Source organism: Atheta coriaria, unplaced genomic scaffold, assembly GCF_025399875.1.
Source record: "Atheta coriaria isolate IRGN ID8LTWV9N9 unplaced genomic scaffold, Caltech_Dcor_3.1 hic_scaffold_6_pilon, whole genome shotgun sequence".
NCBI lineage: Eukaryota > Metazoa > Arthropoda > Insecta > Coleoptera > Staphylinidae > Dalotia > Dalotia coriaria.
Window position 1 is genome coordinate 5,502,547 of NW_027045448.1, and position 26,091 is coordinate 5,528,637.

General features: G+C 39.5%; 1 protein-coding gene and 1 long non-coding RNA gene across 2 annotated transcripts; one reads left to right on the forward strand and one right to left on the reverse strand.

Annotated features, from left to right (window-relative positions):
* Nucleotides 1-23,523, reverse strand: LOC135793178 (bHLH transcription factor Myc). Its single transcript, XM_065304005.1, has 3 exons — nucleotides 21,853-23,523; nucleotides 20,308-21,314; nucleotides 1-3,575 (listed from the first exon to the last, which is right to left on the reverse strand). Exons 2-3 carry the CDS (start codon nucleotides 21,146-21,148, stop codon nucleotides 2,977-2,979), a joined length of 1,440 nt encoding a protein of 479 aa, XP_065160077.1. The 5' UTR covers nucleotides 21,149-21,314; nucleotides 21,853-23,523; the 3' UTR covers nucleotides 1-2,976.
* On the forward strand, nucleotides 23,482-24,131 carry LOC135793179 (uncharacterized). The gene is made up of 2 exons (XR_010548552.1): nucleotides 23,482-23,583; nucleotides 23,639-24,131. It is a non-coding gene; the product is annotated as an uncharacterized lncRNA (long non-coding RNA).
* The last annotated feature ends 1,960 nt before the right edge of the window (nucleotides 24,132-26,091 follow it).

Sequence of the window (26,091 nt, forward strand, 5' to 3'; positions counted from 1 at the left end):
TTTTCAAGTGAAGCAATCAACAATTTATTTTGTAAACTCTTAGGAACTAAAACCAATTTTTAAACAGCATACAATAGATGTGTGTTATTATATAGTCTATGCATATTTTAATTATTAGAAATATAGATATTACAATAATAGTTAGACAAAACAAAAAAGAAAACTCTACTTAAGAGAAAAAAGAAAAGAATTTCGTTTTCCATCGATAAAGTGGTATGTATTCATATAAACTCTCGTTCCAATAACAATGTAATTTTGCAGAGGAAATAATAAAAAAAAGAAGAAATAAGTACAAATAATAACATAAAAAACAGATATATACAATTTTGTTTGCAAAAAATTCACTGGTTTTCCTTTTCTTACCAAATAATTTCTATCATCATAGACACCTTCTTTTTTTGTTTGTGGTATAAAAAAAAAACTATAACCATCATCGAATAAGGATGAAAATTGTTATTTTAACTTACATTAATTAACACATGTTTAAGAAAACCGTATTCATGTACACATAGATATTTTATATGCATTTAGTCGATCAAGTGTGAGAATTGCTCTGCTCTCATTTTTCATTTCATTTCATTGTTTTTGTTGGTTGTTCTTGATTTTGCCTTTAGATGTTGGCTGCGTCGACTACGCCTATTATGTGCCTTTTAAAATAGAGTGAGTTTTTAATTTTTGCCTTGTACTGCCCAATGCGTTACTTTCCACCTTTTTAATAGCGTACTTCAGGTTATTGTTTATTGTAGTTTTGTATAACTATACAATCAATTAACATTAGCATCAATTAAATATTTCTAAACATATTTGGTTAACGCGAGGATCACAGGTACATATCATCATCATCCATATCTAAAATAATTCATATATAAAAAAATTACCGATGCCAAATAAGTTCAAACGTGAAGTAATTTGTGTTGCAAAGGTGAGAAAATAATGCACCAGCAGACTTTTCTAATTCGCTTCTCTTTTTTTGTTTGTTGCTTTGTAATTCTCAGTGTGTGTAAAAAACTAGAGATTATCTTTCCATATATTTGTATTTTTTGATTTTCCTTATTTTTTTGTCGTTTTTGTTTTTATCTTTGTATATAAATATAATTTTAACTTTGTTTGTTAACTTTGTGTGTATTTGCTTTATTTATTTCGTAGTTTTTCTTGTTTCTCGTCGTATCAAAATATCGTATAAAATACTGTAAAATATAGTACTAATGAACACAACAATTCTCTTGATCTAACTAATTGTAAGTATTGTATAAGAGCTATTCGTAAATTTATTCTTCATTATACGTTAAATATATTCCATAAGCTTTCTAGCAATGTGTATGCGCTTACATCATACTTTAATATATATTTTTGTCGTCGGTATAATTTCAGAATAAATATAAACTATTTCTGTTGCAATATTGCAAATATTTCAATGCATATTTAGGAAGACCGTTTCAATTTCCATCTCATCGTAATTTTTCAGTAGATGTACTAGTTTTCATAGAAACAATTGCGTGGTGCGATGAGTCGAGAATAAAGTATAAAGTGTTGTCTTGAGTCCGCGTACAGCGAAACAATAATAAGAAAACAAAAACAGAACACATACCGCCCTCACAAACCTCTAAAACGAGCGCAAACAATTGACATTATAACCGATGTCTCAACAATATCGCATATTATTTCCAAACGCGTAAAGAGGAAAAATAAAAAAATGTAAAAACGTAAACATGAAAATTGAATTGAATTTAAGAAAGACGCTGTAATATACTAAAATACTAAGCTAGCAATGTGACTATCTTTACACCCAATTTGCAGTCACTTCCCGTTTTTCCCTACCTAACATAAAAAAAAACTCCTTGTTTATTTAGATAAATGTTAAGAAATGTTAAGTCATATAAATTTTGCGGTTCATTATTCATTTTTTGTGTGTGTGGATTGTTTCCTCCATCGAAACCGTGTTACTCTCTTGTCTTAGATTAATCGTTCTCATTAAAACTATATCACATGATGGGTAGGTACCATATTACTAATGTATGATATTATGATATTTCCTTAATAAATGTTAATTAGTAAAATATATCCCTACAGTATGAATATCATAATATATCAGCTGCATTCGTTACTATACATATTGTTTCAGTTTATATGGGTCATATGGTGATTTTATTATTGTTTTGCGTTCATCGTATGCGTAAATACGGTTAGTGCGCGAATTAAACAGAATCGAGACATTTCGTGTTTCATCTTGCATTTTCTCTGCGTTGCCCTTAAAAGTATCTGGGTCTAAACATTTTAACTATGTCTAATTATAGAATCGCGTAAACAAAAAATACGAACAATAACAAATTAACAAAAAAAGTACCAACGAAAAATTGGTTCCGATTTTTTTCGAACAAATAAAAAAACTTAAGTGGTATTTTATTTACAAATGACAGTTGTTGAGCCGATTCTCTTCCGCCAGCAATCATCGCTCGTTGGCGCCCCTTATACAAATAGTTTCTAAACCTTAGCCTAAATTTCATATCAATCGTATTCTAGATCAATCAAATAAAAGTGTAGTTTCGAAAATTAGAAGCAAAAAACCAACTCAAACGTATTTCGACTTCGTTACAATAATATATACAATATACAATACGAAAAAAACACAAATTGTGTAAAACTAAATTGAGCTTTTCTTCCTTGTTGTGCCAAAATGATCAAATTCAATTGGATACGTGTTTAGAAAACTAAAAATGTATTCATTCCTAATTCGAAAATAAAACTAAACAAACAAAACAAAAATACGTTGAAACTTTTAATTAAATCACAGTTATATTGTTTTTTGTAATGAATTTTGCGTGTGTTTTTTTTTCTTTCAACTTTTCCGTTATTGTTAGCTTTTTCCTGTTTTAAGTTTGACCTCTTTAGTAATGAAAAGTGAATTTATACGCAACCAAGCGAAATTCAGTATGTGTGTGTGAGTGTGTTTCACATTGTGTCCTTACCGCGCATTGCTTATCGATGCTTGGGCGCCAGACTGAGGCGCAGCTGCGACAGTCGTGTTCGCAAGCGCTTCTGCACACGCCGCATCTCATCGACCTGCCGGTGCATTGCGTCCGAGACGTCCGTCAGCTTGTGGCAGTAGACGGCCGCCTCGCGCAGAATGACCACTTTAGGCGCACGCTCACGCTTGTTCACCTCGGGCACCAGGACGCGCAGTTCCTCGAACGCGTTCCGGAGGTCCACCCGCCGTTGGCGCTCCATGTTATTGTGCTCGATGCGCTTCTCGGACGGTTCCTGCTCGCTGTCGCTGCTGAGTTGTTGCTGGTGAGCGTGGTATGAGCGCTGTTTCTTGTAGGGCGACGTGGGCATTCGATGGCGGTTGCGTTTGATTCCGCGGGCGTCCGGCCGCCGCTTCGAGGGGGAATGCTCTATGCTGCCGGGGCCGGTTTTGCGTGGCACCAATGTTCGAATGCCGTTTTTCGTAATTGCGGAAGCCATCGTCTTCTGAATCTGCTGGCGGTCTCTGGTGGTCGGATTCGTTGGCAGGGCGCTAACTCCTCGCTGAGGATTGAGGTGCTTGTCATCGGTTGATACAACATCGATTTCTTCTTCTGTAAAAATAAAAATATGAAAAAAATTAGTGTCCGATTAGTTTCGCTGAGAGATAAATAAATATTTGTAAAAGTAAATGACACTATTCGTAAAACTAGCGCGGCGAGTTTCTGTGAAGGCGAGCATTTGCGAAACCGAATCTTCTACCTGCTCTCGCAAGACGGTGTTCTTCCGAGAACTGTGACCGCCCCGTTCGTTAAAACTGCACAACGCCTATCTATTGAATACAAAAAAAAACTATACACGAAGCTACGAGTCTCATCTCGCACGAACTTGAAACTTGAAAATTGAGTAATACCACTTTCAGCAGAATGCACACTTTGTCACACCGAAGAGATAAAGTAGAACACATTTGATTCGAAACGTGAGAATCTCGCATCGAGTACACGTGCACCTTGATAAAATACTCTTTTTGACGTAACGCCAGCAGATAACGCGTGCCCTTCGAAACGAATGATAAAAGACTGAAGCAGGAAGTTTAGACAATCAAATATTTACATAGAGTACAGTTCTGCTCCAAAAAAAAAATTGAAAATAAATCTAGAACCGGTATAACACAAAAAATACTTGTCAAAACCGCAAACTAAGTTGCAATATAAAATTATAATTCCTCGAAGCGCCAAAGTTTTCTCTTTTTTTTGTTGTACCGGCAGATATACTCAGAACTTCATAGAAGATTGGACAAACCATTTGCCGACAAGTGGAGGTGTGCTCGTTCGCATGAATGGACGAAAATTCAATGGAAGCAAACTCCTGCACAATTCATAAATAGTCTGCAGGTAATATCTTACCAAATAAATAACTACCCATCTACCTAAAATATCACAACGCCAGGTAGACACACAAAATTTATGCCCGATGTATACTTAAACGCTACGAAGAGAAGGTGTATGATGTGAAAACATACGTCAAATACAAATGAGAAAAAAATGTCAATTATGAGAAAAAGCCACGTAATTGGAAAATTGATGCTCGCACACGTCGCGCGTACACACTCTTTCTCCAGCATGCGTGCTTCTTTAGAATGAGAGAATGTTGTTCTCTAAAACTGGATCCGCGCACGGAGCGACCTTTCACATTCTTGTTGCTGAGTGAAGCAGGCTCGCGCTGCGCGTCCGAAAGATTTCTTTCTGCGGCGAAAACCGTTACACCACGTGCAGAAAGAAGACGAACGCATGAACAAAATAATTACGCTCAAATTGCGATGAGACACTATTAGTCAATTGTCCGTTTTAGGAAGTAATTGAACAACTTCTGCATTTTATTCATTCATTCAAAGCAATTCGAAGCAGAAAGGTGTGTGTGCGCGCTCATAATGTTACCAAACTTTATTAATGAATCGTTCACATGCCGCTAAGGGAGAGGACGTGGGGGCGCGTGGGCAGCCGGATGTTACAAGGAGTTACAGTTGTGAATGAAGTGAATATTTCGTAATAGCGCCGCATTAAACCCATTGGAGCAAAACAATGTGTGGTAATATAAGGTGAACACGATGCTATCGGTCACATGTTTAGCATTGTGACCAATTGCTTTCGCGTGCGAGTGTGTGAGTGTCATGTGCGCGTTAAGATCGACCGCAAAGGAATGTGGAAGCGAAAACGGCCGCGCAACTTCCAACTCATCTAAATCTACGTCCAACCGTATTTATAGATTTTTGCTCCGGTATTTTAAATATGTCTGGCCTTAATAATTAAACACGGGTCGATTGTTAGATTCTTCGTTTATGTTCGGAACTATTTTTATATTCAGATTTTTCAAATATTAGAAAAGCCTAGGTGTTAACATTAAAACTTAACTACGTTCGCTTTCAGGCTGGCCACTACGACTACTACTTCACGCTGCAATGCCAAATATGTGGGTGTGTGCGGCGGTGAGACACGCGTAGCTAAATATACGAGGCGCGACGACGCCGCCGACGCCACCGCCAGCCGCCGCCGCAGTGGGGAATTGACCTCCGTCATCGAGCGTCTAGCCTACACCAAGTGCCATTATCCTCTCCTGACTCCCAACTTTCCTTTACCAACGAATTTAATTCTATACCCAGTGTACCAAACCATCTCCTAATCGAATTAAATTTCTATTCTGGTACTAATCAATCAATTAGATTGGAAAAAAAACGTCCGATACTAAATTGGTTTGTTTAAGGTGCGTGCGGGGGCAGGGAATGTCAAACATTCGGAACGTAGTAGGAAGCCAGTTGATATGCGAAACATGTGTAGTACTTTGGTGCCGCACGGCCGGCCTTGACATATTATAAAAAAGCGCGAGTATCAGTGTAGTGAACTTTATAGTAGTGTAGTGTGTGACGGTGTTGTAGATTTGAGATACAACGCGACATTCGCGGCAAAAAAAAAAACGTCTACGCACTTTAATCGGAACGCGCGTCTAGCGAGAGGTGAGGCGAGGAGGAAGTTGGCGGGAGTTTCTATCGCCGCGACGCCAAACGATTTTAAAATCATTGCCGGCGAGTGATACACGCTTGATTTCCGCCTTGCTAACAGGCCTGGCACGCAGCACGACGCACTTATTACGTATTACGACATGTTCACACATACGCGCGCACGACGAAACCATCTTATGACAGCTATAGATTTAGTGATAATTACCGTCGAAATGCCGGAAAACGGTTTTCTTCATCGGAAATTTTTGAAATTTCTGCAACGCCCCAATGACAATATCTCTGAATGCCACACAAAGTGCTGAATAGGCAAGAATTCATTCATGGGTACGGAACAAGCTATATTTTGAAGAGGCGGCTGTCGCAGTGCAGTAGAAGCCCTTTAAAAAGGCATAAAACGATAAAACGCATTCATCTCAACTTGCGCATGCGGTAACACCGAATGCGCTTCTATGAACTGCAGAAGAATAGTGCAGCTCGGAGATTTCGCCATAGAAAAGATGACAAATGTATAACACGAATTGTGCCCTTATTTGCCCAACGTTGATGGATGGAATGCGGATACTTGCCGTAGGACGAATATTTATTGTATTATCTGCAGTTGGCGCAGCTGTGCGCACCCGCTTTGCTATTTCGCCGGTAAAACTTATTATTTTTCCACATCGCGTTCTTGTTTTCCTGATCTTTTGTATTCATCGGACGCGCCAGCCCCAGAATAATTCTACCTCTTTCCATTTTCCACAAATTACCATTTCTATTGCTTTTGAATCTTATGAAATGCACAGAGCGACATCGGAACAACCAAATAATACAATAAAATGTCAACTTGCTCGCCCTATATATGTAGATATATACCTGTTTAAACATATTGTAGCCCCCGACTAGAAAACGCATCGCGCCAACGTGACAAAACTTCCAAACACGACTTTTATTTAATCCACTTACTTTTCCCACAATATTCCACCACAAATCGCGTACAAACAACAACTAGAAAACTTCAACCGTAAGACACTTCAAGTTGTAATACCAATCGATTTCAATTTTAAGCTTCTCATCGATAACGAAACGCGACCCTAGATAGTATCGGATTCTATTGACCTACTTCGTCCACAATCACTTTCAATTTTTGTTGAAAGTTTCATAATTTTGGGCCGATGTCGAGACGACTTCAGCGAATTAATTAAACATGCATGAAAGCGTCAAAAATTTAAATATTATCCTAAAATATTTCATCATCGCGAAGGTTAGCGCTTAAATTCGACGCTAACTATTTTTAAGTTCTCGTCAGCTCAACAACTAAAGTAGGCATTTTATATACGCAGCACTGCCGACTCTCAACAGTTGTAATTCAATAAATTTCGATGTTTCCTTGATGTTAGAAAATAGAATTTCTATATAAAAATGCACATATATTATCGAGGATCCAATCCTCACACGCCACTAAGCTTGACACATTCGTATTGGTTGGGAAATGCTCCGAAATGTTATTGTTGTAGACGACACACGAGCGCGTCGTCGTGTGGGATTGTCTTTAATTAACCAGCTTCAGTTCGAGATGCGCGTCTTTGGTCTGACACAGTAGGACACACGGTGACCCTGTCTTAAAACGCGCATCAGTAACAAAAAAAGGCGGCAGATTTATAACTATAACCGCGGGCTGTTCACCGAATTGCAACTAGCAACACATACAGCAGCGGAATGGTTGTTTACATTTTTTGTTATAATGCGCGGTCGCATTGTTTTTGTTGTTATGATGCTACCGCGATCCCAATCGTGTCATCATGCACAACATTCAACAAACGCGCGAGCGGCATCGGCATCGCGCGTCTAGACGAGCCCGAAATTGTTTAATAAAATTGCCGCGCACGAATTCGGGCGCGCCAAAACACTTTCGGTCGACGGACGCGCACATATTGTTGTTTTGCGCTTGTTACGCGGAACACGATTTAGTAATTAGAATCCCCGCATAATGGCATTCAACAACGTCTGCAGCCGCCGACGATTGTTATTTTAATCGGGCGGCGCGCCGTCTTGAATGCTTATAAACGTTTACAAAACAAAAAAGATAGAAAAATCTTAATCACGCAATGTGCACTATCGCTTGCAATTGACACCGTGTATAACTAGGCATAGCAAAGTCGCAACTTTTTTGCTTACTAAACGTCTTCTACTGTTTCATCGTCATATATCGTAGCTACAACAATATTACAAATCCCACGGCATCTTGTTAATGATATAAAGCAACATCCAGTTGATAATAGTTTTGTTTCGCAAGGTAACTAAATAAAATCAGTGCAAAACCACAAAACACAAATCGATATTTAATTTGTATGCCTGACACCTGCTGCACATTTGGTACTTTTGGGTACGATCCGCCTAATTGCACCCGAAAACAATTTTTTATCATCGAACACACTCGCTGTGTGTTTTTTTTTACGCTGACCGCAACTTCCCCACAGAGAACAACAAAACAGGAAGCACAAACATCACCGATCCATCGCCACCGCACGAATTCATTACGACCAATTTATTACATACTTATAGATAATTTATTATCACAATTGTGTAAAATTTTCACCAATATTACGTTATTAACCAGAAACGTTTTTTACAACTTCCTGTTTAGTTAAATAATAAAATAAAAGTTTATCGCAGCCTTCAAGATATATCTCAGTATAAAACGATACACCGGAATTTAAATCCACAAAACGATAGCAACTTTTGTTGATCTTAGATAAGCGTAGATAAGCTGCGACCAAGAAGCGGCGCCCGTCAAGTATTGAGTAACGGAAGCTTTTATCAAACCAATGATATCGCATGGAAAGTTGGAGAGTGAAATCTTTCAATTTAGTACACTGAAACACACTCGTTAGGATATAGTTGATTCAATCCTCCCCCGCAACCTCCACGCCTATTCTACTAATGACATGTTATTAGTGCAGGTAGATGGAATAAAAAAACAGACGCATGTGAGATTACAAGAAAATCTCACATGTGGCAAGCATGAGCCAAATTACGATGCCACCTGTTTCGTCACACTCGTGCGTAAAACGTAGCCATGAAAATACAAATGTTCCAAATTAAAGCAAATAAACCGAAAATTAAAAGAAAATTGTTTGATAGGCACTGAGTTTAAGTTCATTGGCGTACAAGAACCTTCCTAATATTTACTTTAATTAAAATTTGATGTGTTTAGATTTTTTTATTATTAGATTCTAAAAATACGAAAATCTGAGTGCAATACGTTATAATAATAATTTTTGCGCAGCAAGTCGAAACTTTGGACATTATAAACAAACATTATGCGCTTGAGGTCAATGTGTTTGCGCTGCGTTGGCGAAAATTGCTCGAAAACACCAATATTTAATAAACAGTTGAAAATTCCATCAGTTTGTGTGCTCTATCGACACGTCATAAATTTGTATTCAGTTCCAAATATGTACTCATCCTACATTCTTTGGCGGCTGCCACAAATATGGCCACAATAAAAAAAAGAGAGTGTATCCATCACAGCAGCAACAAAAAGCGCATAAAAAACAATTTGTCGAGTTGAATACTCATGACAAGTTTTAATAAATCGCTGTAGACTTAAAATATTCTTCCTATGAGGTCTTTTTTCACGCGGTGCGCAGCGTAGGTCTGTGCTAGACTTTAATTTAATTATGTACAATTGATACTTTAGAATGTCTTACAACGCAATGTGTTATAGGTGTGTGTGTATGTGTGTTTGTGGTTATTCATTTTGAAAAAATGTGAATTCAATATGATGCGAAACACACACGTTTTGGATTACGCTTCCGCCGATTATAAATGCACAATCAGTCGATTATAATTCGCGCGGCGCACGCATCCGCATGAGTGTAAAAAGCGACACGCTGTTTATTTGCAAACACACCGGTAATCAAAGGTATGTCGGGCGAGTGGACGCATCCGCACGTAGTGTATAAGTACATACCTGGAAGAAAGTGCCTGTGCTTGTAGCGTAATTAGTACCGATTCATGCAAATGCTAATTGAAGGGGAAAAGTTCATGCGCCCGTCGCACAGCTGTTCCGACCAAAAAGACACCCAACCGCAAAAAGCTCGCAGACTTGACCTGTGCGTGAATATGCAAGCCAACAACTTGCTGCTTGCATTGCATGTTTTCAGGCTGTAAGCTGAAGCTACAAAACACGACAAACGCATCGGATCGCGCGCGCGCGCATCGTTCAAAAACCCAGACATGTTGAAACTTGTTGAATCCTGTAGTACACAGGATCCCCTCGACTTGTACGACGACCGCACGCAAGAGTATTGTGTACAAACATTTGAAGATATTTTCGAAACACAAACAGCTACAATAACAATTATTGCAGGAATCAATTGTGCATCAAATTGGGTATCAAATTACGTTAATATTATTATTATTATTAACGGGCAGATGTTAAAACATTCAAGTTTTGAAAAAACTGTTGATCGAAAATGAGCTGATTCGTTATAACACACACTCGCTAATCATTCCACTAGTGAGGGTGTCAGGTCCTAGTCCCATTCATAGTTGGATAGTCAAAGGTGCGCGTCGATGTAGCTACGACGGGTTGACCTTCGCGGTTCAAACCTAATGCTCAACCGATTGGAGTGCGGCAGTTTTGAATACGCACCGCGAACAGGTCTCGCACACTCGCCAAGTTGAATGGCCCATTGAAGGAAGGCCGCGCGCGCGAAATATGCGCATGATACGCTCTTATGGAAGAGAAGCAGGCCTATGTGTTCACATGGCCGAAAAAAAAAACTGTCGGTTCGCGGCTCGACCTTGGGCCTATTTAAAACAGCCGAACTCTATTATACGCCACTTGCGTCTATCTGCCTATCCACAATATCCTCTATCGAAAGGAACACCGAACCGCGTCTTATCTGCGCGCACATTTATTGGGTCCCCCTCAAATGAACAAAAAAAAAACGTCCTAGCAACCGAATCGACGCAGGTCGACTCTTATCACCTAAGTTCTAACGAATTCGGAGCATGACGACGACACGACACAAACGACGCCGGCTTTGTTCCTACCAAACTTTTTTTTTCGGAGCCGAAAAGCAATCAACTTAACGCGCGCTCGCCTCACACAAAAACTTAACTGTAAATTTATAATATCGCTCCACTTTTTTCCGCCTCGATATGACATTTGGGTGTTTCATATTTGAATATGTATTGTAGAGACCAACGCCTATGAAATTTCTTGTGCTTAGCACCGGCGATTGATATCGTTCGAATGAAACCGGTTGATTTACTCTTTTCTCTTTCGGTTTTTTTCTCTTCTAATTGGCATTTGCATCGAATTCTTTCGCTTACATCCGTGTAGTCATTAAAAACGAGAATAATCAAATCAAATGAATGCAAAGATCATCGGTCATCAGGTCAGCAGATAGAAAAAAATGAAATTTAAAATTTTGCACTTTTACAAGTACAATACAACATTGCATACGTCCGAACAATAATGACGCATTGTTATGGCTACACAAGAGACCCCAATCCGTATTTGCTTGAGGCAGTGGCGGAATCTTGTGTTCTTTTTCCCGTTCCTGCACACCACCGACCGCCAGGTGTTTCCTTTAATTTTATTTTCGTGCAAACGCAAAACTTTTCCTTTGCCGCCGAAAATTACAGCGCTCGTCATACCCAAAGCCACCCGAGTTATATTTAAGCCCAGGACAACGAACTTCAGACACATCATTCGATTTCTTGGCGTGACAACCACACACACCACATAGGTGAAAACTAGAACAGGCGTAATTATTCAAAACGACATGTCGCCAAAATACACACGGAGACGTTTTATACGCCTACAAATATCATTCAGCGAGTTATAAAAAAAGCCACGCTATTAATAGTCCATGTGAAAATTTCAAATTCCGACACGCTCGTTTAAACTTGACTCTTGCACCGTAACTAGTCAAATAAATGATGGCAATGATTTTTATCGCGCACATTTCCTCGAATATCGAAGGTTACGCGCAGTGTGAAACACCTTTAATTTAATTTCAAACGTCGAAATTAGTGTCTGGTTGTAAAGTTTTAAAAGTGACATAAGAATCAATAAAATCATAAAAAAACTTGCGATTCCGATGCGTACTTGAATAGAATACGCGCACACACATACTCGTGCGTTATGCAATCGTAATAAAGTGAAATCATTCATTGAGTGTAAGAAATTCAACATCCGATCTACGCTGTGCTGCCTTATCAGCGATAGTAAGTGAGTATACACTTACGCAATTACAACTTATTTGACTTTAGTCTCAAAGGTTATTTACTCGTAATAAAATTATGCAGCATTATTTTTTGCATGACACAAACTTAATTAGTTATATTAAGTTATTTTTAAAATTCGCTCTAGTGTGTGAGTGTGTGTGTGGTGCTTATTCATACGCCATGCATGGCGTCGCATTCATTAAGACGCATTAATACAATTTACGTATTAATACGATGCGCGGTTTATGGTCTCCTGCACTTTCGTTTTTTAATGAGGAGCGAGCCTGCACGTATATGCATATAAAAGGCAAGACGCGCCCGACGCGCACAATGACCGAGCAACGCCAATTTAATTTTTTAATTACTTCACCTTTATACCGACTACCAACCACTCTCCTCTCTAGAGTTCCTTAAAATCGGCAAGTAATTTCACAAATTGGGTCGTCGCGGAGAATGCAACTGCGCCGCCAAATATAGCCGAAATCGTCTGGAGTTATTAACCCAAATTGCAATGTAAACCTGCCGTGAAAACATAAAAACGTTGTGCTACATGCATGTGTGCGTCGTTAAACAATATATACTTGATTCGCAAATTCGCGAATAGCTCGAGAGCACCGGCTAAAATTGTTTTTGGCAGCGGGAAAATTTTCACTACGTTTATTTTCTAGTGTTCATGAAGATCTATCTAGGTCAAAGTAAGCGTAGAAATTGAACAAAAAATAGTACACGATAATCCGGAAACACGTGAGAAAACTACGCATAGATTCCAAGTTTAAAAAGACGTTTGCAACACACTAGAAACGTGGGAATCGTAGAAAAAATCACCCGACCCTCACGTGTTTTCGCCCAAAAACACGAAGGGGAAGACGAAGCAGCACATATGTGAGCGCAACGAACGAACAAGTGTCGCTCGTGTTAAGGAATGTGTATCAATCGTGTGACGTGCATGTCTCGGACGTATGTGAAATGAATGAATTTACGTAACGATAGATCTGCGCGCGTGTTACACACCAAACACGCGGGAAAAGGAGAATGTGCATTAATAAAACCGCATTAATGGGATAACATGTGTATGACATTTAGGCACTTACCTACGTGCATAGTTATATATAGAAAAAACAAATATTTTCTTCGCGGCCTTCACCACTACATTCATATACATTTTATGCAAATATCAGCGCTGTATTTGTATGTATAAAACAACAAAATTGAGCAAAAAAATCGTAAATTTAATTTGAATTTAAATATAATTTTAAAACATTGGAATAATACGCTCGGATGCTTAATTAGTTAATTAATTCCAAGCAAGCAAATAAAATGGAATTAATTAATGAAAATTGTCTGAAATTTATTACCTATTAGTGTCCCGAGTACCCTTCTTGCCTTCTTACAAAGTCCAAGCAACACATAGCGCACAAATTGAAATTTAGTCATCCGCCTTTTTAATATAATCAACGCGAATGTGTCATAATTAATTCAGCAAATGTCTGGCCCATCAAATTCCGCGCCACACGCCTCTAATCGACGAGGTCACGCACATTGTGCGTTGGTGCGTCGGGTGTAACGTACGTGATCTGCAAATCATTTCGGCGACCAAATGTGGTCTGTCTGGCAGATTCGCAATCGTTTATTATAGAATAAGTACGTGGTCGGCAGCCTAGTTTTATCAATTACCTGTGCAGTCAGGTGATGGCGGCGTCTAGTCCAAAAACAGATTGCGTGACAAATTAAAACGAAGAATTAGAAACGTAATTTATATCCGGTGCTTTATAATTTTCAGGTTTCCTTCCTAAGTCAATTTAAAGACAAATATTGCAATTTATCAGAATCTACCAGATTATATAATCTTTTATTCTATAACATTTCTCGTTACTGATTAATTATACGTTAGTTTGCGCACCGCGAATAATGAAAAGCGAGTGTGGTAAATCCAGAAATAAATGTTTAGCGCCGGGTAAATCCCAACAGCACATTATTCGCAGCTACAGCTCGCCAAACGCAGCTTGACTCTCGCACGCTGAATCAGCATTTCGCGCGCATTTGTGCAGGCGCCGCGCTTATTTGCACCGTTTTTTTTAAATATCGCACACGCGCTGCCGTTTTACTACCAACACACGACTCCGCACACTACTCACACTCGATCGTAAAATGCACCGCGGAACCAGTAATACAATAATACTACGAGTATCTAAGTATAGCCCACCGCGCGCGAGGTCCGCGCGCGAGGTCCGCGCGCTAATATTATTATTTTCATTTAATGCGCGTTATACTGCCGCCTCCGAATGCATTGTTATTGCTACATCGCGGAACACACGTTCACCGATAAGATAGAACATTTTAAGCGCATAAAAGAGTTTTACACGTGTCACGCCATCAGGTTAGGCATCGAATCTAGGAAGTTGCAATCAATTTTTATATTTTAAACACACATTTTATTTTTAGCCCTGCGGACGTATTGAAAATATATTTAAATATGTGTAGAACATCCTAATTTGATGTTTAGCTAAAATTAATCGCAATACGTGCGCAAGTGATAAAAAAATACGAAGATTTACAACGTATTGGAACGATTAAAAACGGTAACAAAATGTTATCAAATCGAGCGCGTCAAGGTTTTTGCGCTTTATCAGAGAGCTCCGAGCGAAGCGTTCGTAGTGTACGTCAATGCGACAGAATTGGCGGGAAACACGACGTGGCGCACCAAATTCAACTCTGTCCATATTTTCCCATAAACATATTACACCAGTGTCTTATCAACGAGGCACACCGCCGACTCGACTTACATAAGTAGCGATAGTGTCACTTCCCACCACATTACCGAATCATTTTCATACACACGTATTACATACGTTCATCCAAGGTTGCGGACATGAAAAAAATCAAGATTATACAACGCGCGCTACAATCAATTACAACAAATTAAGTAATATGATAACAATCAACAGATTTACACTGATTTTCAAGTGGATTATTACACGTGATGCGTTTTAGAATGGCGTCGCTTAGGTCAGAGATAATTGGAAGCTCCTCGATGCGTGCGACACCCGAAAAAAAGTGATAAATATAAGTGCGACAATGTAATTATGTCAAAACCATTTCGGAGGCTAATGTTGATATCAGCGTTACATAAACCGAGATTAGCACATGGCACTTAACACGACTCCAATTTAATTAGTATAAGAATTTCAACAAATCCTAGCTGAGCACTAAGAATTAACAAATCATCTACATACTTTAAATTTCAAAAAAAAAAAATCAAGAGATATAGTTTCAGCACGCGTATTAATTATTACATCAAATATTTAACATTCGAAACCAGATGTAAAGCTTAAGCCAACATAAGGGCACCGCAACTATATAGATATATAAATAAATTAATAACCTCTCGACCTTACTTTTAATTGTTAAAATATGCGAATAAATATAACGACGACCGAATGTTAATTAGATGGTAATCGGTGATGTGATGAATAATTTTTCATTTCGGCGCGCGCGAATCCGAGTGTGTAAATCGTGCGCGCGCCGTAAAAATTCTTACCGTCGCTAACTTTAAATACTACATTCACACATGTATGCAGACACACACAACATACGCATTTATATAAGCCGGCAGAGCTTCCAAGGCTAAGCAGCGAAAGCGCCTTGGGGCCCGCCAGCAGTGTGTGTTCACTTATTAGTAAAACCACTACGATGTGCTCATACGCGGTGTACGCACACCGCGCGACAGGTACAACAAATATTTTACACACGCACACATACACCAAAGTGTTCAATGAACACACCGGGACAGAGAGAAGACCAATGGCCAGCATTTCGGCTCAGTTAATAACGTAATTATAATATTTGCTAGTTTGCTAGTCGTCGCATCCGGTAACATACAGACATATATTTTATTGAAGTTTATTTACACGCGCATTGTTATTATATATCCTCGGCGCGTCTTCCTGCCGCGCGTTGTAAATTGTCTTCTTGGTGCCAGACCCGCATTAGATTTAATTTCGAAAAATCAAGATATGAATTAACACACGCAGCCGACTCTTAAACTCTACTTTGACCCTCTCTGTATTTTTATATTGTATATTAAATAATTGTTGCAGTAGCATAATTATTATAATGGCATTTAGTAGCAATACCGGTGGTTGGTTTAATTAATCCGACGTAAATATAAATAGTAAATTACAGACTCAACGATGTACTTACTTACAAGACAAGAGCGCCAGTCAAATTTTATTACCGCGCTTATATATCAAATTATTTTCGAGCTTCCCCAAGCGTGCATTTTTTTACAAACATTGTTGCGCGACTCGCGAGTGTTTCGTGGTCGAAAACCACACTCAACCCGTGCCGGCGGTGCCAGTCAACCCCGTTACAAGGAATTAATTTCGTTTAATTACTTTAATTAGCTCAGCTTTTTTGTTTATTGAGGATTGCTGTTGTGCATCATGTAGAACAGAGGCTGAAGGCGAAAAAGAATAAATATTTTCCATTGAATTAATTAATTGTAAGAGGAGTTTTTGAAAGGAAACTAATATTGTGCAAAATGTGTAAATAATAAATCTGTATATTTAGAAAGGACAAAATATTATAATTATAATAGAAAGTCCTTCTGGTAATAATTAAATGATTATCATCTCTTTACCTCGACAATAACTAAGCAAGGAAAATATTTCGTCTGCACACACGAGCGCCGCGAGCGCTATGTTGGAACAAAAATGCATTTCGTTGCATGCACTTTCCGCTCGCGCGCAACTTATGGAACGAGAAGCAGAGTAACAACACCGCACACACAGCACACGCCGCCGCCGTTCGCCGCTTATGAAAAATTGGACATAAATCTAGAGCGAGCGCTTTTCCCATTCGCGCGAATGCATATTAGAAATTCGTTTATCTATGCGCCGCGAAGTCTATGGCTTTCCGCTGGCGTGGATATTATTAAAACGATCAGCATTTATACAGAACGCGGCGGCTACAAAGTTTCATGGTTGAGAAATCTCGATATCAACAAATCAATGGAATGTTCTGTGTTGCACCGAGCACCAAGGCCTTTATTTCTATTCATTTATCAGTGTACGTGTTTGTGCATGTTATAAATGTATTGTAGTTCAAATTTTGACAATTTACATTTTTTTTATAGATGCATTAGCAAATTGAGAAAGCTACAATTCTTCGTAGAAGAAATACCGAATGGGACCAAAATAATCAAAACTTTTTCATGTTAAAAAAATCATTAACTATTAAATTAATACAGTTATTCATCATGTCACCTGGTATATAAATAATAATTTACATAAATATGTAAATCACACAACGCCCAAACCGAGCATAAAATAGACATTGCCATCTAAAGCAGTTTTTTGTTAATCCGTCGAAACTTCAATAAAATTCTCGTCCGACATTTCGACTTTTGCTCATAAAAATCAGAACGGCATTGATTTACATCTTTTCGACATTCACAGGCATAAAATCTGGTCTATGACCATCGCGTACAAATGGGTTGGTTGGTAACATAAATACAATCTACCGTTGCAAAGACAAGAATAAGAATGTCTTCGGCGGCGAAGCCGATGGAAATCATTGCATGATACAATTAAATTTGACATGTCCCTTTAAGGTGCATCCTCAGATTATGACCCGCACGGTGCGCATCACATGTGCACCTGCCCGCGTGCGCGGTTAAGCGGTCGAAGAGATGTTGCGTTATAAATTAGGCACCCCTCTCTCCCGAAGAGGTTCGTCAACGTGAGGTAGTTACAGTGCACGCGCACGCTGTGCACTGCACCTGTCTTGACCACCATGACGCCTTTTTTCTCGTCTCCTTATGCAACTATCATCATCATCAACAACATCCACCACGAGCAGGTGAAACTGCACAAGACGCAACAAGACACGAAAGCAAAGCGGCGCGCGATGCGGGCACGTGCTAAACCGGCAATAAAAATCTCCGCTGCCTCTTGTGACCTTTGTGGAAGACACATTTGTATCTAAACTTTTATCATTTGTCAAGGTTGTGCCCCGTGTGTCCCATTTTATAGTAGGGCCGGCGCTTTTAAATACTGCATAAATGGGGACTTCGAAGAATTTTAAACGTAACTTTCCTTTGACGCTTTTATAACAGTGCTTAAAAGAGCGATTTGGAAAGTTTTCACTTCACCCCGAAAACAGATGTTTCGCTACTGGAGACCCCCGAGTGACGGGAGACTACTTTACTTAATTCCCATCATATTTCTTCAAAGTGTTTAGTTTTAGATACATTTTTTTACCCTAATCGGGGTGGTAAGATTCACAAAGTGTTGCGTAAGGTTAGCCGCTCTGAAGGTCGTCACGCATACGTAAACATCTTCTTCATTAAAAACTTTCAAGTCGGGAGGAAATCTACATAATTAGGACCACATTATTTAGGCTTCAACGTCGAGGCTAATATCGACGTTAATATTTATAAGCTCGTAAAAGTGCAACCGGCCGACGAAAATCAAGAAATCAACCCTGGATTTCCAAAAGAGATTGAATTTTAATTATTTCGTTTTCCTGTGTTCAATAGTTGTACTCACCCAATTTCTTTTTTGAACTACAAAACCGTTATTACAAGCATCTGGTTAAACTGGTTTTGTTTGAATGATTTACATACAAATCGGCAAAATTGGTCAAAATTTCAGTAACACAACTAATGATGCTCTAACAAGGCTAGTGTTAAATTTCGTCGAAAATTTATTGCGGTAAAATGCTCAATAAAATAGTCGTGGTTGAGCGCGCGCAAAAACCCATGGCAGCTACAAACCGGAAGAAATTACAAGCTCATTGAGCGCGTGGGCGTATGTGATGCGAGTACACTCGCACTAGTAATGCCGATATGATTCATGCTGTGGCATAATCACATTCCCATATTAAAGCGTGTGACTACATCCAGCTAAAAATAATGTTTCGCAAAAATCGCAAGCGTTTGGCGCCAACGAGAGCGAAAAGTGCATTTATCGCATCATTCACGCGCATCATGTGCAGTTTCGCGCGAAACTATTCTGGCGTGAATCACCATACGTCCGAAATTCTGAGAAGGATTATGTTTTTAAAAAACATTTGGTAGTCCCGGGAATCATAAAGACGCCGGTTGGCCGCGACCGCGACTGCGGCTGCTGCAGCGAGAGGAGGAGAAAAAAAAACAAGATTTTTTGAATGGAGAGAATTCGCGACGTTTCCTGTACGGCGAATAAAACCCGAGACCGGCGCGACAGCATACAAAACGCACTCTGCCAGTTTCGCATATAAAAGTTGAACGCCGTGTATGTATAGTATGACGTCTGGCGCGAAACATTCCGCCGTCTGGGATCATTTCCCACACACTGCGAGCTACCGCGGAGTTTAGAGTTCGCGCGTATTCCTCGCTCGCAAATGTGTAGATGTTGGCGTCGATGTGTGCGTTTTGGGTGGTGGATTGAATGAAAATTGATCGGCGTGGCGCCGCGTCGCGTAAAAAGGATCGGCGTAGTAATCCTGCATACCAACAGAGGCGCGCGCGCATGTTGGCGGGAAACGCCCGACGCGACGCCGCGCAAAATTTCGCTCCCACTTTACCAATGCAACACGCAAACATTACCAACATCAGCGCCTCAATTTGAACCTAACGCTACAGCTAGAGAGCAAAAGCAGCGCGGTGTCAAACAGGTCAAAATTCCTTTTCTCGGAAGGAATAGACCCTCCGCTCTAACACGAAATTTTCAAATTCTTAAAAGCGCAAACTTCTAAATTCACATCTTCAAGGTCTACCGGCGCGTGAATTTGTTTGGAGATTTGCATTTTATAAAAAGGGCGGCGCGGTGAAATATTCGGTTTCCGGCCTCGAGACGTGAAGGTTGTCTGGTGTCTTCCGACGCTACTAGTTTCGCTTTTAGAATTAGAATTTCAGCATTAGTTAATTGACCACGCGGAGCGGCAACCGAGAGAGCCGGTTCGCGTCGATCTGGGTTAATATGTCGTGGGTGCTGCGCTCAGGTCGTCCGAGTTCGCCGCGGACTTCGCGCATTGCACGCTCGGATACAAGTTATTTTAGCCGCTTGCGCTCGTTCAAGCCGGCCGTCCAATCGGGAACTACTGATTTAAAAGTGCTTAACACTTACCGGAATCTGATGGTGTCTCCGGCATATTCATGCTGTCGTTCTTATCTTTATGATAGCAGTGGTCGCTGACGAAAGGCGATGTGTGCTTGGCGACCTTTTGAGTTGCTGGGCTGGTCTGTTCTTGAACAGTGGGACATTTAGGTTTCGGTTTGGGCTCAATTTTAGGCTTAGGATCTTCCAACTGATCATCTTCCTCTTCCTCGAATGATTTGAAATAGTCCACCAGATCTTCATCGTCCAGATCACACTCGGAGATGTATTCTTGTAGATATTGTAAAACTTGGGACTTGCTCTCCTCATCATCTGAATTGGGCGGCGAATCGTAAAATTTAGTATTCTGCAGTGCATTCTGTTGTTCTACTGAGGTTTGCACTTGTTGAAACTGTTGTTGCATATATTGTTGTTGTTGCTGTTGTGGTTGTGTCTTCAACAGCAGACTTCTACCCGGTGCAATGGGGGATTGTTTCGTGGGGACAACTGGTGGTGTTATTAACGGGGGAGCCGGAGGGCTTGTCGGTGGTGTTGGTTGATAATTCATCATAGCAATAGGTGTAACCAGGCAGTTTTTAATATCTTCCACTGAATGCTCCTTGCTACCACAATGTCCAGCCCACATACAATCATGATTACGAATCTTTTCCTCACCCTTAGTCTCGACAGATTCAGGCTGGCGAACAATTTCTGTATCGGGACATTTGGTGCTATCATATTCGCCGCGATTCCATTCAAATTGTGTCATATCCCAGCCACCGGTGAAATGAAATTTATCCCAAATATCTTCAGTGAGCAAACAGTCCGAAGACATGTCCTCGTACAGATCGAACAACATGCTGGTCGCCATATTAGCTACTTTAATTTGTATCTTAAGTAGTTTTACTTCACTTGGCTCGATAACAATGTGTCGTTACCACTCTGACCAATATTTGTGTTTTTAATTCTAATAGTTACTAATATCTAGTATCACAAAATTCCCTGGCTTCGTCCGCCGTTCAGCGGGAGGTTTTGAGCTGCAAACAGAAGAGCAAAGGCGACCGTGTAAATGGATAAGTAAAATACCCCCGGCGTGTTGTGTGTAATTTAAAGCCAAGCGCCGAGCAACGTTGAAAATCTATTAACACGTCCGAAGGTGCAAAACAAGAAGGGCACCTGTTTGCTTGTCTATTAACACAACCGTATTTAGAAGCGCCCTCAAATCCCAACATTCCAAGAAACTGGTCGTTTTAAAATAGGCGTAACGCTTATCAAATTCTTGCTAAGTAAAAGTATTGAAAGGTTAAAGTTCACCGTATGGTGCATCGAAAAGAATTCATATGAAATTTTATTGTGAATTTCGTGCATTGCTAGAATACGCTTGGCACTAGTATAACAAGTAGAAATTCCGCGGGTAAATTATCAGTATTTTGTTTATTCGACTTCAACTTGATACAACACCATTTAGATGGGCAACACACTTGCCGCTATCTGAAGCCACGTAGCTGATACCTTCCGCAACATATTTTACCCGCGCAAGAATGTGCAATAACTTAAAAACTTGTATTCACTCACCTATAATATCTCTAATATTATGTCGAGGTATGTCCAATTAAAGCACTTTTAGATTATACTGTAAACTATGATTTATCTCTTGGCGGGTGAACGTATTTAAAAATTAAACAAAAAAGTGGAAAAAAAGGAACCAAATTCGCCGTACACTGTTTTGTTTGTTTCTATATCTCTCTGGCCGCTGCTTTCTTCTTCGTTGGAGGTACAAGTTGACGAGCACGACAATTTATTTAAAAGAGTTCTCGTGCAGATATTCTCGCCGATCGCGTTGATTAATGCGGCGAGTTCAGTTTTTTTCTAACGCACGGCGTGTCGAGGACGAAACAGACCGCAGACGATATCAGCAGCACGTTAATTATAACTTTTCCACACTTCTTCGGCTCTACATTCAACTTTGTATACATGCTTATTTCAATGATGTAGTTGGGAAAATGTAGGGCTCCCGTTGCAGACGATGGACGTCCAACAGCGAAGAAGGTGCAACTGCGACTGCCGGTGGATTCGACAAAAATCTGTTTGCCGGTGCCGGCTTCTCCATCCTCGGTTGCGTCGCGTCCTCGGTTCGGAGCGGCGATCACTCATGGTATGAGTACCGGCACCTTAATTTTGCTTAAAATTGCATATTTTAAAGCGTTACACCTAGTGACAGTTACATCAATCGATAGCTCTCAATTTTCCGCATATGATACGATTTAATTCACAAAGAATCATTAGATTTTCACGTTTTTATTTACAATTTACCGTAGTCTTACTTTCGACGCGTAGTCAACGGCGCGAGGAGTACGCATGCGCATTACCAAACAACTCGCGCTCCGAACGTCCCAACTCCTGCATGCTTCACAGTACTATTTCAGCATCGTCGGCTGTGTTTGTAGTTTGTAACGTTTGTAGTATAATGTAGATTACAACTTTCATTGCGCTCAATGAATTTCATACCGCGCGCACTTGGACGAATGCTACAATTGTTGCGACATTTTTCAATTTGAACTCTCGATTACAATCGATTATTTATGCAATCTTATTTCGCCACGCAGCGTGGACTAGGGTCGTTTGTTTAGTGTTTCTGTGCGAAACAAATGAAAAACGAGTGTCGCATGCCTCATTTAGCATCGATTCGGTATCGTTAGGTATTGTTTTACGAAATAGTTAACAAGGAATTTGAATTGCCATTGTTTGTCCGGTGTGACGACGCGTTTTATGCGAATTGTGCGCACATTATATTAATTATTTTCGAGAGAGCTTGGCTTTTGCAGATCGATTTACGTAATGCGTCGAGTCGCAAAGATCTTGCTGTAGTCTGGGCGTCCATATGTCTCCGCGGAATCTCTCTTTCATTGCTCTCTTCGTAAGTTTTAAATCTCTCATTCAGCGCTTGCTCGTTTTCGGTTTGTTTTTCGCCTGGGACCTTACTTAGGTTCTACATGTTCGCATTTAGTTTTTTATGTTGGCACTGAGGGTGTCGCATAATATATTCAACCGAAACCATGACTCAACAAATTTTTTACTTCTAAATTTCTGTATTAAATAGAATAAATCTTACCTTCACGACGAGTAAGGGGGCACAAAATGAACTGTCAAAATTGAACAATCAAACAAAATGGCGCTAAAATATCTCAATTTGCGTCTGCGCGTAGTGACGTAGTGAAAATGTCAAAAAATTACATAACCTACACAAATTTGAAATAACGTCAACTTATGTTATAACATTCTACACTGTTATTACTAACTACTCTGGTGAGTTTACTAATAGATAAACGTGTTTAACAAACTTTTAATAATATATTTTTAGCCAAACCATTACTTAAACCAACAATAAATATATCATTGAGTAAAACAATGTAAAATCGTCGTGGAAGACATACTGCAGCAGCCCAGGCACTGAAAATGCAAAGAATGCGTCTTAATTGCATCCTCGGTGCTTTTATTCCAGGCGGCGAAGCAGGCCTCTTAATGAATGTAATGCACCGGCACCGGCTCGGCCAGGTAGAGTGCAACCGAATACCGTTAGGACACCGATAGGCCGATGCACGCCGGTCGCGGCGAACGTGTCGAACCTGCTAAACGAGCGCATTCAGACATTCGCAGCATGCAAAACGCGCCGCGGAATTCGCGAGCAATGTGGCTGCACATATCCGCCCGTCGGGCCGTCCGCCTCTGGATCGCACGCGGTGCGATTGTTAACATATCGCTGAATTAATATTACACACTTTGCCGGCGTTAATTACTTCCATCGAAATTGTCGGAAATTCATATAAAATAAATCATTTGATTTATTTACTGCACATACGGGTTGGTCACACGGGCAAAATCAATTACTGCGTTTAATTCATCCTACAAAGTAACAGTTCAAGTAGAATAAGTTGCATACATATTTTAAAAAGCCGCTTTTTTTAGTTGGTGAAATTTTATGGTACGATTTATGTAATTAATCGATATTTAATGTGTATTCGCGCGCGCGCTTGCGCTCTTATGGGTTCAGTCGCATTTTTCGAATACTCTATCATTGCAAATTTCACAATCGCGTAGTTACACGCTCATTGAGAAGAGAACATTGCAAATTATTGACGGTGCACCGGCGAATGTTGCACAACGCTTCCACAATTATGCGGCAAGCCAAGGTAAAACGTCGCGCACAGCATGCCTATCGCCGCACGCATTACAATGTAGTTATCTGTCCGTAATGCCGCGCGCGTTTTCATACGTGAACTTAATTTCTTTTAAATATCCCTGAAGCAATTGGGTTACCGCATTCAGCACACACAACTTCAGCGTCATTCAGCCGCTGGCAACGCACGGCTTCGTCATTCATATAGAATACTATTATCTGCAAGTTACAGGTATTAAAATTAAAAATTCCGGCTTTTTTTCAAATTTGTATAAAGCTAACCTACGTACCAAATGTCTAATTGCTTCATAATGTTGAATGCACCTATGATAATGCATTATGATGAGCGGATGTATTCAAATTTCCGGTTTAAAACTACGCCATTACACTGGACACACATTTTTCGTTTTTTTCCGTGTAGGCTATTAAAAGTGAAATTGAATAAAATAAAAAACTAATTTAAATCAAGCGCTATCTTTGAGGATAGCCGGTATCAAGGACGATAAGGCAAGGATGAGGAAACAGAAACCTTCAATAAATTACGCACGCGGTTTCTATTCTTATTTAACACATAGTGTTCGAAGTTAAACTTACTATAATTTAATCATTTTTATTTTAATCAGACATTTTGAAACATTAATCTGTAAATTATGCGGCGTTATGAAATCGTACACACCAAATATATTTGCATACTTACATCAATTTATTTACATAGAAATAAATTCATGATTTTTGGTTTAATGTTTGCAAAGAATTAACCAATTGTTTTTCATAATTAAACGAAAATTATAACTAATTAGTTGCGCATGGTGTAACATGATGATATCATCGAGAAGGCCCTTATTACTTAATTCGGCTCGTATTAGATCTAATGCCAGTGACAAACGCATAATACCCATACTTTCCCTTTAATATGGGCCTTATAATTGGTTCATTCTTGGGTTGTTATGAGTATTATTTTCTCCGACCGCAACAGCCCGAAAAGTGGAAATGACGGAAGAGTAAAAGAAAACTAACCGACCACGACCGTATAAAAAACAACAACCGGTATTATTAAAACGCATTAAAACCCACATAAAATTTCGTGCATCTTTTGGTGCATCAAAAACGAAAATTCAAAATTCAAACATGAAAACACCTATTTTTAAATAACAGGTTACCAAACAGGTAGGTCAAACTTTTAATTGCAATAAATAAGTATTTTCGAAATAAATTAGCAACAAATTAAAAGTTTGTTTGTATCGAAATTAATTGCAATAAATTGTGAGATTCGGACCGATGAAAACAAAGTCTTGTTAATTGTTTATCGCAAGATAAATATTTAAAAATAGTTATGGTTTGTTATTTGGGTCGTTGAAGACTTGCCGACAGTTTCATTGCAGTGTCTGTTTCGTGTTCACTGCGAGTGTTTATTGAGTTGTAAGAATTTGAAATTGCACTTATTTGTATAATTTTCATTGCGCACGTTTTCTTATCGGATAATTTCCGCACGTGTACATCTCACCGTCATTACCACCTCCGCATTTCCAGCCTCGGGAAAGTACTAAACCGCAATATGTAAATGTTTAATCACAATTTGATAAATTTATAAATAATTTCCATACAAAGTACACGAACGCGGTATGAATGCCTTCAAA